This window comes from Quercus suber, unplaced genomic scaffold, assembly GCF_002906115.3.
Source record: "Quercus suber isolate HL8 unplaced genomic scaffold, Cork oak 2.0 scaffold_69, whole genome shotgun sequence".
Classification (NCBI taxonomy): Eukaryota; Viridiplantae; Streptophyta; class Magnoliopsida; order Fagales; family Fagaceae; genus Quercus; species Quercus suber.
This window is the reverse complement of record NW_027069534.1, coordinates 331,710-345,300: the sequence shown is the minus strand read 5'-3', so window position 1 is coordinate 345,300 and position 13,591 is coordinate 331,710. Positions and strand designations below refer to the sequence as shown.

General features: G+C 34.3%; 1 protein-coding gene across 1 annotated transcript; it reads left to right on the top strand.

Annotated features, from left to right (window-relative positions):
* The first annotated feature begins 9,713 nt into the window (after positions 1 to 9,713).
* On the top strand, positions 9,714 to 12,381 carry LOC111988604 (uncharacterized). The gene is made up of 3 exons (XM_065773093.1): positions 9,714 to 9,809; positions 9,912 to 9,964; positions 12,191 to 12,381. The coding sequence occupies exons 1-3, from the start codon at positions 9,719 to 9,721 to the stop codon at positions 12,311 to 12,313; spliced, it is 267 nt and encodes an 88-aa protein (XP_065629165.1). The 5' UTR covers positions 9,714 to 9,718; the 3' UTR covers positions 12,314 to 12,381.
* The last annotated feature ends 1,210 nt before the right edge of the window (positions 12,382 to 13,591 follow it).

Sequence of the window (13,591 nt, the reverse complement as noted above, 5' to 3'; positions counted from 1 at the left end):
CTAGCTAGTTTTAGGACAGGTCCGCTTGGGCCTCTGATTGTAGAACTAGCTTGTAGGAATAGTTTTAAAACACGCCTGCCTGAGCCTCTGATTGTATATTGTAACTTTTCTTTTTATGAAATAATATCAAGCTTTCTTTCTTTGCTGTTAAATCTTCTGTCTCGAACTTTTATCTTTCTGCAATGTTTGCTTGGTAGTTTTTTTTTTTTTTTTTTGCATCACCACTGATCTTCCGTAGAATGATTATTTAGAACAATCGCCTGTTGCGCCAGCCAGCGCACTAATCCTCCCCACAGACGGCGCCAATTGTAAGGATTCAACTTGGATTGGACCCAGAGTATGAATGGGTTTTCAGCCCAACAAGCCCAAACAATAAATTTGTAGAGAGTGGATCGAAGGTTTAGGCGCTGGCCGGCGTTCACGAAGCATGAACTCTTTTCTTTTATTGAAAAATACTTAGAACTATTTACAACTGGGGGATGCTCCTCGGCCCATGGCCGAGGAGGCCTTTTCTTCCTTCCCCTCCTTTTATACATTTTGCTCACCTCTCTTATATATCCCTCTCTTCCTCCTCCTGTTGATCATCTATTGGCCTCCCTTCTGACTGTCCGTCTCATCAGAGGCCATATCCATGCTCCAGTGGTTCGCCCTAATCGATGTTACTCTGTCAAGGGGTTACATCCCCATTAATGCGGCCAGAAGGGTTAGGTGAGCGTATTCAATGTCGAGGTGATAGTTTGCCCAGGGCTTGCCCCTTCTTCGTACTGAGGTCTCGGACGACCGAGGATAGGGTCATCCTCGGACCCATCGTGCGTCCTCGGCGTGGGCCATTTGGGCCTGGGTTGAAGTGGGCCGAGGCTACCTGATTTTTTGGCCCCACAACAACTTACTACCTATGATTTATTGTGAAAATGTTGTGGACATACCATTTCTCTAACTAAAATGGTGTGTAGAGTAATTCTTAGGTACTCTCGGAGCACGAAGAATGGTGCTCTTTCCGCTCACATTCCTCGTGGGGTCCACTTATTAAATTCATGATGGAGTCCATTATGAATGTAAAAAGAAGAAGTATCATTTCTTCGTGCTAAAAGTACCTATGAATTTTTTAGCATATGTGAAGGCTCCAAAAGATCGGTATTCATGTGAGTAATGAACCAATAACTCCTACATAGAGTATATGGGAAGCGCCAACAATGCACATATCTATCATTACACATCATTTTAACACCCCCCATAATCACACAAAGTGATAGTAACAGAAAGGTTATGGTCGCACGAATTTGAAAGGAACCAATCCAAAAGGAGAGGGTAAGTCATTCTTGAGTGAACAATTGTTGTACTAAAAGAAATTAATCTAACTTGAGCATCAAAAGACCGGTTGCAAAACACATGTATCTAGACTCTCACTTTCCTATCTTTCTTTGTGGGCTTATATCCATGAGTTTGGACTTGAATCGTTAAACTTGATGCCCAAATTTCATATACAAAGGACCCCTAATCATGGTTCCAAACTTCCAATTATCATGCAAAGAAACACACATTAATCACAAAAACACAAACAAGAGATCAAACAATAGTCTACACACAAAAAAAAAAAAACAAAAAAACAAAAAAAATAAACAAAAAAAAAAAAAAAAAACAAAAGACAAGATAATAGAGTGCAAAATATATCCATGCAGTCAATCTATCAAATCCAAAAAGACAAGATGATAGAATGCAAAATATATCCAGTGTAATCAATTTTTTATATCCAAAAAGACAAGATAATAGAGTGCAAAATATACCCAAGGTAATCATTCTCTCAAATCCAAAAAAAAAAAATAAATAACAAGATAATAGAGTGCAAAATATATCCATTGTAATCAATCTCTCAAATCCAAGTCTAGCTCCAGCTGCAAAAGAAAAAAAAAAAGAAAAAAAGAAAACCTTAGAAATTGCTTTTCATGTAATTTCAAAGGCTATTTAAACCCAAAAGAAAATACAAATTTCACTAACAATGTTATCACAATTTTAGCAATTTCCTTTTCAAAATTTAGAACATACTATCGTGAATGAGAAAAAGGAGGATTCAGAAATACAATATATGTATTGGGAAATGGACTTTGGACTAAGGTATGATATGCAAGTGAAGTTAAACAAAAAAAATTAATAAATACACTAACAACAATGATAACAACAAAGCCTTTGTCTCAAAATGTAGGGTTAATTATGGATTCTTAACAAATTAGATTGGGTCCGCCAATGGATTTTTTTTTTCTCTATTCTATCTATTTGAAGTTATGCTCTCGATTCTTAAAAACAAAAGAAGCTATGCTCTTTGTTGCTTCGCTAATTACATATTTACATGTCCTTTTTTTATTACTTCTAACAATGTTATTTTTTGCCTTAATTCTACTCTTTCTTATCAATTCATTACTTGCTTTTCTTTGAACATGACCAAGCTAGCTCAAGAGACTCTCCCTCATATTTTTCTACTATGATAAATAAAGTCTCAAAATTACATTTAAAAGAAAGAAGAAGAAGAAAGTGGACATGATAATAATACAGTACAAAAAATTCACTGAGGAGTATCCATTAAACATTGAGTAAAATTAGTGACAGAACGCACATAAAAGCATCTATTAGTTGTGAAAGGGGGCAATCATGAAAAATGTTATGAAATATTTTGTATATTGTTCCTTTTTTTTTTAAATGCTACATTCATAAGATTTTCATAGCAAATCCTACACATGAAGTTGTTACTCTTTCTAATTTGAACTCACCTCTAAAATTAATTTTTTTGCCTACCAATAAGAGCGAGTAATAATCTACTACTTAGAATTTGTTAAGAAAGTATTGTGAAAAATGTTGTGGACGTAGCATTTTTCTTTCTTTTTCTTGTTTTTCATTTGATAAAAAAAATATTATTTTATTTACTGACTAATATTTTGGCTTAATTAATACAATTACAATGAAAAATATATAACTTTATTTGTTAAAATTTGGGTTTTTTTTTTTTTTTTTTTTTTTTTTTTTTTTTTTTTTTTTTTTTTTTTTTTTTTTTTTTTTTTTTTTAAATATATAACTTTATTTGTTAAAATTTGGGGTTTTTTTTTTTTTTTTTTCAATCAATCGACTCATTTGCCTATACTAAGGAAGAAAACAACGTCATAAAATACAAATACCTAGAAAAGTATGGACTAACCCTAACTAGTACATACCACAAAAAGATTGCAACTCATCAGTATGAGTAGTACTGTGTGACATGTCACCCTGCAAGAAAAGAAAAAAAACAATGAAAAGAAGAACAAGAAGAAGAAAGAAGAAAGAAGAAGGAAGAAAGAATAGAAAGAGCGTGAAAAAGAAATCTCCAACCATCAGTGTTAGAGTCGCCTGATGAGTCGGACTCAGTCAATGCGTCCTCCAATCTACCGCAGAAAAAGGTACACAAATTTATCGCCTTCAGAGTATGTGCAGTAGATTCGGCACCTTTGAGAAGCTTCAGAGCTCTTCTTGGTGTGGCGCTCCGCGACGTGTAGCTCCAGCTTGCTCACTCGCTCGCTTGAAAGCAGTTCCGCATGTGTTGCAATCCTTGGTGGAGTTCTTGTGCAAGGCAAGATTGTGAGTCGTCATCGCCCTTTATTTCTTTAGGTTTGAATGGCAAACGTGATGGCAAAAATGAATTTTCCACTTCTTAGCTTAGTTTCTCTTGTCCCGCTTTTTCACCATTGTTGCTGCTCTCTCATGTTTATCTACTCTCTTGTGTTTTTCGTCTATGTCTCTCTTTTTATCTCTCTACCTAGATACGTAGTGTGTGTGTTTAGCTTCCTAATATATCTAAACTTTTTCCTCTTTGATTTGCACAATTATTGTAGCTCCTCTATCTCATAGATGGCAATCTTGAACCACTCTCACCTTTTGCCTTTGTAGCGTTTTTTTAGCATTGGACAATTAGTAATATGATGTTCTAAAAGCGAAGGAGGGAGGCCGTCTTTTGAAGGAATGCAAGTTTAGGACAATTCTCGATCAAGAGAGATTCAAGAGAAGAGAGGTTTTGAAAGCCCTTTGAGAATATTAATTGTGTAGTTTGAAATTTTCTAATAACAAGGCTAAATTGTGTGGTTGTGATAGTAAGTGAGGAAAGACCCATCAATATTTTATTTTATTTCCAACAGTGATAAGTTCACTATACTACAAGTATAGGCTCATCGACAACAACAAACGGGAACATAGAAACCAATTAATAAATAAAACTATACTACAAGTATAGACTAATCAGGATGAAGATTGACATGCAAGAAAGCACAACAAAGAACAAGAAAAGAGAAGAAAAAAAAAGTAAATTACATGTTGTAAAATAGATACCAATTAATAAAGAAAACTATACTACAAGTATAGGCTTATCAGGATGAAGATTGATATGCAAGAAAAGATAAAAAAAGAACAAGAATGAAGAAGAAAGAACAAGAAACAAAAGAAAAGTAAATTACCAATTGGACCTTGAAATCTCTTTGCATTGTCTAAAGTAGATGAGTGCATTACTTCTGGTTTAGCAGCAAAAGAGAAATTTTTATGTCTTTTTGTTTTTCACAGAATATACTTTACTATATTTAAGAACATACAATAGTCACCTCTAGTTTTATAGTTTGCATCACTAACTTGATTTCATTTTACACTTATACCTAGGTTTTGGCATACGATTAAATATAAAGAAAATAAATTACCCAGTGAATTACTTGGACCTCCTGAACCAATGTGCCACAAATATGACAAAAAATGATGCAACCATCGCTGATGTGGTCACAGAGGCCGGCAAATGTGCCACAGATAGTGCACTCTCTCCCGGTGCTATCCTGTTGGTGTGGACGTCGGCTAGGACCGAAAGGCGAAGCTACAGATGCCACAATCCACCATGTTTAACTTATGTACACTTTGATTGTGACCCCCCCCCCCCCATTGATGTAATGCTATTGAAAAACAACCGACAAATATGGTAGTAATTGAAGTCTCTCCGCAGTGGTAACAAATCGCGACAGCTTCTCTTGGGTTTGCCCATTCTCTCTTAGTGTAAGTCTCTTGCTCATTCGGTCTCACTCGCTCTCTTGTATCTTGCTCTTTTCTGTGTGAGTGTATGGGAAATGAACTCATCAAAGTTTAGAGTGTTTTTGTTTCTTTAAATGGAAAAAATGGCGCCAGCTAAAGTTCATAGTAATTACGGTAATTAAAGTAAAAATGGCGAATAGTTTTGGTAAATTTTTTTAAGTAAATTAAAAATTGGTATTCATTAAACTAATTATTTAATTAAATTCACTAGTATTTAATTAACTAAGTATAATTAAGTGTAATTAAGCTACCGACCTGGCACACAGCTTAGCTCAAGGCTTTTAAGTATAAGGAGGTGAGCTGCTCGTTCAACTCCTACACTTTGAAACGTTGCGTTTGGTGCAGTGAGTTGTTTCTTTTTCTTTTCTTTTCTTTTTTCTTTTAATTTTATGACTAAGTGTGACCTTTTTATCTTCGACTTTTAACATTTGGTCCAATTTGGGTGTGTTGAGCATCTCCAACCGAAAATGCCATCCTATCTTATTTTACCATCTCAAGAAGTTACTTTACCAATTATACCATACTATTTTTCAATACTTTCAGCATCCCAACTTTTATTTTACAATCCTACACACTAAAATAATATAAATTATATAATAAAATAATATTTAAAGTTATCTATCACTCCTCTCTCCTCATCCATGTCCCTGTCTCTCTGAGTCTCTGTCCCTCTCTCAACAGCCAAACAACCCAATCATCACCACACCACCACCACCATGCCTACCACGCCATCGTGCCCACTGTCCACCAAAATCCCACCGAAACCAAAAACCCAAATTAAGGAAGAAAAAATAAAAAAAAACCACCAAATCACTACCACATCTAACCCATCTGAACCCTAAAGATAAAAATCAATCCACGCCTCACTGCAAAACCCACACAAAACCCAGATCGACGAAACCACAAAACCCAGATCGGCGAAACCATTTGACCCACGGTGCCACCAGATCAACGCCGCCAACATCACAGCACATCTAGCCTATCATCAGCAATCTTGAGCGAAACCATCATCGGCAATATTGGCAACCCACCAATCTCCATTGATCCATACCCACCCCAATTGTACGATCCAGCCGCTTCTCTCTCTACCAATCCCCACCACATGTCCATCATGATCCCCTCCACTCCGGCACTCTTCAGCACCTACAAACTCGCGTTCATCGCTTTCCTCCTATTCGCCGCGTTGTTCATTGTCACGCTGTCCAACGGCATCATCACGGAGAGATCGGCTCTTGTCTCGACTCGTGTCACGGAGAGATCGGCTCGGAGTTCTGGCGAAAGCTTTGATGTGGTGCATGATGCTCAACGCGATGCAGTATCTAAGAAAGTGTGATAGAGAAGAAGGAGAAAGAGAGGAAGGTGTGAGAGACAGAGAAAGACAGAGAGATGAGAGATGAGAGAGAAAAAAGCTGGAATAAAATATTAATATTATTTTTGACATATTGCTATAATACCATCTTACATTTAGGATGGTACTGTAGCACTATGCCAAAAAAATTTAGCCTTTCTCAATTTTGGCCTTCCAGCTGCTGAGCACATTTTGGGCCTAAATGCCAAATGTACCTTACATTTGGCATTTGGCCTTCCAGCTACGGATGCTCTTAGAGAGGTTCTGTAAATGGTTTTTGCTGTTGGAGTGTTTGTATTTGGGTGGTCTTTCATGTTGGTTATAGTAGGTGTTTGAGAGAATGACTGAACAGGGATTACCAACTTAGATTCTTCCTTTCTTCTTTTTTATTTTATTTTCGCTCAAAAGTTAATGCTTTGGACCTGTTTTTAAACCACATTTCGTATGCCTACATGGCATTTTGCTTCTTTGAGCACACTCCCAGGGGTAGCATATGAGCTGGAGCCCACGTCTTATGATGTGGAGGTCACTATTTTGGAGCTCCAATTACCGCTCTCCTAAGGGCCAAAATGAAATAAATAGTATATTATTTTTAAAATGTGAGTCCCAGCGATTTAATTTGGGTGTATTGCTAAACAACAAGAATGAGTCTCAAACTGCTTCTATGTGCATTATCATCATTGATGGAGAAGGTAAAAGAAAATCATCCTTAAGAACAATGATGGGTCTTACACCAATCAATAAGCTAAGATTGATTAATTTCATGGATTACCCCTAATTTCATTCTTTTTTGCTAGGGTCATATTTTCTATGTATTGGCTTATCTTTTGACAAAACGCATTTTACTTGTATTTGGGTAGATCTAAATTGGATTTAATGTATCAACAAATGTGTGAAGTTTACTTTACAAATTGTATCATTAAAGACAAGAAGATTGATCAAAGAAACAAGTGATTAAAAAAAAAAAAAATTGTTTCATTAAAGCTCAACACTAGTTACTATCGAGGTTTAATAAGAGAGCTCAACTCAAACTCGATCTATCAAGACTTACGAATTCAGAATTCTCAAATCTAAATTTTGTCCCATGATGACTTGAATGATTAGGGTTTCTCTCTCTACAACCCTAGTCATATGGATAACATTTCCTATCTTTGAAATTCTATTTTGATTTCTTTTATTCAAAATGATGCAATTTAATCCTTGAAAATTTGAAAAAGTATTAATTTTTGTATTTCTGAAAATTGCATGTGTAGTAGACGATGTATTGATGTAGCATGTGATCTGGAAAAATTTTCATAGAAAATATATGAAGGATGAAATTGTTATACACTTTGAATAAAGGACCAGAGTTTAACTTTTTAAATATCCTGGACAAAAAATAGAGTTTAGTCCAAAATTTTGAAATAAAAAGTATATATCATCATTTTCTTTAGAAGAGGTTGAACTCTTCGATTATATACATTCTTGCATATATTATATTCAATTAAATGAAAATTTGAAACTGTCACATTTCAAAAATATTTGAACTCATAGTAATTTAAGCACTTAATAAAATTAGGTTTCAATTTTTCTCTAAACTTGTTTGGAAGAAAGTTCATCCAATTCATGACGATTAAATGAGTTTCCATATATATTTTTAATTACATAAATTAGTTTAAATGACAACTCATGTGATTAACTTTACATTTTTTTTTTATTTTATTTTATAGAAGACACATGTTTATAGTTATTTATGGGTGAAAATTTTGAGTGGCCACATAATATATTAGAAGAATTTTTTGCAACTTGATTTGATAAGAAACTTCATCCATGAGTTTTTTTTTTTTAAGAAACTTTATCCATAAATTTAATAACAAACTCTTGTAGAAAGTGCAATTGGTAAAGTCTTTGATTGTTAAATAAAAGATTTAGAGTTCAATTTCCGCCTACACCAAAAACTAAAGATAAAGAGCTATCCCCTTACACCAAAAGCGAATATCATAAGTTGAAACTCTCTCTCTCTCTCTCTCTCTCTCTCTCTCTCTCTCTCTCTCTCTCTCTCTCTCTGCCTCTTAGCATGCACTCACGCACATGCTCAGAGACTCTTCTATTTTTTAGGTAAATGTTAATAATTTACATACACTATAATTTAGAAATATATACTTTTTATTTTTTAAACAAATAAAAATGATAAACTTTAGAGATAAACAGTAATTGTAATTTCTTTTTTAAACGTGAAGGGGAAAAAAATCCTAAATTTTAGGAGTTTTCTTTTTTAATTGAAAATGAATTTGTTATTTGACATTTATGACTCTATTTCTAAATGAAGTTACCCTTTATTAATGAATGTATTTTTAAACCACATAAAAGTCTAGTGGAAATAAGGGAATCCTCTTTTATATATATCTACTTTCATACCAAAATTTAAAAACTTTTATTTTTCGTCCTTAAAATTTTAAAGTATCACCCATTTCATCTACTCTCGTTAAATTTTTTATATTTTATACCCCAGGTTTCTAAAGTCTAATATAGTAATATTCATCCACTATCACTTTGACTGCAAGAGGGGAATAGGGTTAAGTGAAACCCCTTAAGCAATACCTTAGGGACGAAAACAAAATGATACATTTTAGATATTTTTTTTGTTTGTTTGCTCCTTTGAAATATCATTCAAGTTTTATTTTTGTTTTTTAAAACTTAACAAGTGTGGATGGAAAAAAAAATTGAAATTAAGAATATTTTAATTCATAAATAAAAATAAATATTTTAAAAGTTGAGAGAAAAAAAAAGAAAAGAAAAGAAAGACCAATAAATTTTTTACATCAAGTTTGGTTTGGGCCTAGTGTGTTCACTGCTTCTAATGGGCCGTACAGTGCCTCCACTGCCACACAATAGCAAATAACAAAACCCTTGCAGAGTAAACCTAGAGGGAGAGAAAGAAGAAAGAGGCAAAGAAAACCCTTGCAGAGTAAACCTAGAGGGAGAGAAAGAAGAAAGAGGCAAAGAAGAAAGATGACCCAGAAAGCAAATCTATTCAAAGGTCAACAGAAGAAGAAATCTGTTCCTCCCAACCGCCATGGCAAACCTTCTGTCACCCGCAAAGGTAACTAACTATCTAGCTTTACGTGTCTGTGTATTTGTTTATGGAAAAGTCCGGTACTTGACAGTATGTGTATTTGTTTTTGTTTTGTTTTGGTTTGTGCAGGGAAGAGATTTGTGAAGCCGGCCAAAGTTACCAAGGAGATGGATGTTGATCGTGTATGTCCCATTTTCTATTCTCTTTCCAAATACTATTTTTATTTTTTAAAGATGACCCAGAAAGCAAATCTATTCAAAGGTCAACAGAAGAAGAAATCTGTTCCTCCCAACCGCCATGGCAAACCTTCTGTCACCCGCAAAGGTAACTAACTATCTAGCTTTACGTGTCTGTGTATTTGTTTATGGAAAAGTCCGGTACTTGACAGTATGTGTATTTGTTTTTGTTTTGTTTTGGTTTGTGCAGGGAAGAGATTTGTGAAGCCGGCCAAAGTTACCAAGGAGATGGATGTTGATCGTGTATGTCCCATTTTCTATTCTCTTTCCAAATACTATTTTTATTTTTTCACAAATTTTTAGGGGTTTCTTTATGTTAGGTATGTTGTGGTTTAGATTAATGGGTTATGTGATGTGAAAGTGCAAATGGGGTCAGCTTAATTTTGTAGTTAATGATAATTATGATGTGGGTCTGAGCAAATCAGCCCATTAACATCTAATATTATGATGCTGTAGTAACAAATTTGAATTTTTATGAGTGAATTTACAAAACGTTTATGTAGACGATCGACTCTAGCCTAGTGAAGTTCTTTGTTGGAAGTTAGCTTTTAATTCATTGTAAAACAATGGTAAAAAAGGTCATGACTTGACATTGTTTTAATGATGTTATTAAAGTTTTGTTGGTGAGGAAACTGAAGGATGAATTTGTATGCATACAAATTTGGACCCTTTCTAATTGCAGTAGATCATAAGGTGCACAAGATATGATATTGCAATAGACCTTGCCACTTAAGAGATGTGTTTCAAGTAGGGAGGATGTTTAATGAATGGATTAAGTTTGGTGCTTTTCTCCTTTGAAAGGTGGTGAGGATCCTAGGATGGTCTTTGTGTTCTCATCTTGTTACAAGAAGTGCTGAAATGTGATTAGTTAAGGTCTCATGGTAATGATGGCAGAGTTATATTTTGAAGTAGCATCTATAAAAAATTCTTATTTTCTCTTTATCTTTTGGACCTTAAGAAGTAGCAGTAGTGCGGTTTTTTTTAGGGTATTATCTAGGATGTTCTGGCACGTCCTAGTGTCCAGGGTTCGAATCCCCCCACCCCCACTATAAACATTTCAGGAAAAAGGGGGCTGGGGCGTCTGAAAAGAGTTCCTTCCCCTGTTGATATCAAACAACTAATGTGCTCATCCCTAGTTTGCTTGGTATAGTGAATATATAGGATTAGCCTCGCCCCTCATTTCCTCCTCCTCACATTGGCTTTTGGGGCATGCTACGTGCATTGTAACCATAGAGAAGTGACATTAATTGGAATTTCTTGATATTTTGGATTTTGAGATGCTATGGAGGTTTGCTGCTTTTCTTGTTCATTTCTGCAAGCATGGTGACAAGTGTGTCTTCTCCAACTTTCGGTGGGTTGGAGGTGATTCTTCTATGAAAGAATGAAAGATATTTGTTATCATTGGGTTGAAGATACTCTCATTTTGATGAAGCTCAGAGCACATCCAACAATCTTTAGATGTTTTTCACTTCTGTTAGGCTTTTTGCACTTCTTCGGTTCGGCATTTTTTTTAATCCTTGTGAGTCCGTTGGTGATAGAATCATGCTGTTCCTGTCTTGTCTTACATCATTCTATTCTATTTCTGTTTTTTGTTTTTTGGGTATAAATTATCCTGTTGTTTTAATCTTTGTGAAAGACTAGAGTCATCACCCATTTCAATCCTTTTTAGTGATTCATAATAATCATCAGCATGTTGGTTAAGTTGTCAACTTGTCATCTACTTACTTGAAAAGCGGACTTTGAAGCTAGTTATTCAGTTCTATTCTAGAACTCTTTTAGAAGAGTGTCAAATTAGGATCTTTCATTGTAACTCCTGTGCGCTTAGGCACTTAGGTATTCATGCCCCTCATGTCTTCACATAATAGATTTTCTAACTGTTTATTGTTGTAATATGTGTTTACTTCTGTTTTTTAGAATTTTGTTAATAAATATATCATAACTCTGGATGCATTTACATTAGAATGCTCTAAAAATCTAAATCCACTGCGAATTTTATATACCTTCTTTTCTGTTTCTAAGTTGCAAGATGATTATTGGTGGAGCTTTCATTTAATAGGTGTCTTGAAAATTGTAGGCTTTTACCTTATTCATTGGTGTCAACTGGTAGCAACCTTTTGGTTTTCAACTTATTCATTCAGGCATTGTTTTGGTGACAATACTTAATGAACAGTATTACGTTTGTCCATTTTGTAAAAACATAGCTGCTTCTATGGGTATTGATGTCATGTTCTGTGATTGGCTACTTTTCTCTTGTGTAGCGAGAAGCCTTGTTATCATTAGTGTAACCCTATATTAAATAACACTGGGTGCGTAATAAACAAGTGTGCCAAAAAAAAAAAAAAAAACTATAATTACTAAAGGAAGCCAAATTTGTATCTGCCTGCATTGGAGACTCTAGAATATGTTGTTTTCTTTCTTTATTTGTTCACATCAGTGATGGTATTTTCCTCTGTAACTTGATTATACCAGGAGCTGAGCAAGTTCATTAATTATTGCAATGAGGTGAAAGCAGCCACTGCTGCTAACAGGGAAGGTGGCCAACTAAGTATTGTCAAACCACCACAAGAGTCGACAAGTGGTGAGAAGAAATAGATGATGATGAGAGCACAGAAAGTATGGATGTAAAAACTGAGTAATAGATTTTGGAAATAGTCATTTTTCTGTCTGTTGTGTGTGTGTGTTACAAAGGAAATGAGGTTAACTGCTTATGTTGCAAATTCATCTTATCTTTTTCTTGTTCCTTTGTTTCATTTGCAGGTTGATATATGTTCTTAGCTTGTTTAATTTCACTGACTACTTCATAGGTTTTACAGTTTTGGTGCCAATGAATATTTAACGTAATTGAATTTATGAGGAAATCTAAACAGCTTACATGATTGATCAGTTGCAAATGTACCATCAAATTGCCATTTGGGACATCCAATTTGTTGATTGAATTAAAAGTGGAACATTATTTCTTGCTGTCAACCAGACCGTATTGGTCTAAAGGCCTTTGACACATCCAGAAGCCATCTATTGGCTCTACATCTCAAAAATATTGAAGCTGAAATCCCTTTCTTCTTATTCTCCCAAAAAAAAAAAAAAAAAAAAAATCCTTTTCTTCTTGATTTATATTGTTATATTGGGACTTAACAGTTAACAAGACCATTTTTAATTTGGGATTTTTAGGATGGAAACTTAAATGATTTAAAAGAATTAAATTTATATAAAAATTTTGAAATATGTAAAATTTTGAATTCTATGTTATTATGTCTTGGATTCTTGATGGTAGAACATACTATTTATTATGAAAATTTATAAGATTAGTTTCCAAAAAAAAAAAAAAAAAAAAAAAAATTAAGAAAAAAATGTCTTGAGCCCATAATTCATTTTTTTACTCTTCCTTCATGGATAAACTGATAAAGCTCCACCGTGGGAAATATCTGAAGGAAAATGATCCTTCTGACCCCCATTTTCCTGTTTTATAGTCTGCTGTAGTTTATGTAAGACTATATAGGTTAATTGAATTGTACAAGGAGTAAAATCGAGAGAAGAAGAAGAAAGAGGGGAAAACATAGTGAAGCTGGGAGATAGATGGACTGATAGAGTTACAGAACACTTCATATAAAATCCGGTCTGGTTGTGTATCAATTAGCATAATTCATAAAGTTTTTTGCCGTCTAATAATAGAGTCTAATGATTTGAATTTGTTCTATACCAAAAATCAATTGTCTTCGCATAATGATAAGATAATCATCATAGAATAGACATCATAGATTAAAATTTATTATATCTATCAGAAGTACATACAATTACTGATTTAAGCCAGCTTGAGTATTAACGTGTGAAAAGGGGGTAGAGAGGGGGGAGATTTATACTTGTGAAGTTTAA

Coding starts and splice junctions, on each gene's coding strand:
- LOC111988604 (XM_065773093.1), top strand. CDS start 9,719: ATGACCCAGAAAGCAAATCTATTCAAAGGTCAACAGAAGAAGAAATCT. Junction 9,810..9,911: donor ACCTTCTGTCACCCGCAAAG/GTAACTAACTAT, acceptor TGGTTTGTGCAG/GGAAGAGATTTGTGAAGCCG. Junction 9,965..12,190: donor AGGAGATGGATGTTGATCGT/GTATGTCCCATT, acceptor TGATTATACCAG/GAGCTGAGCAAGTTCATTAA.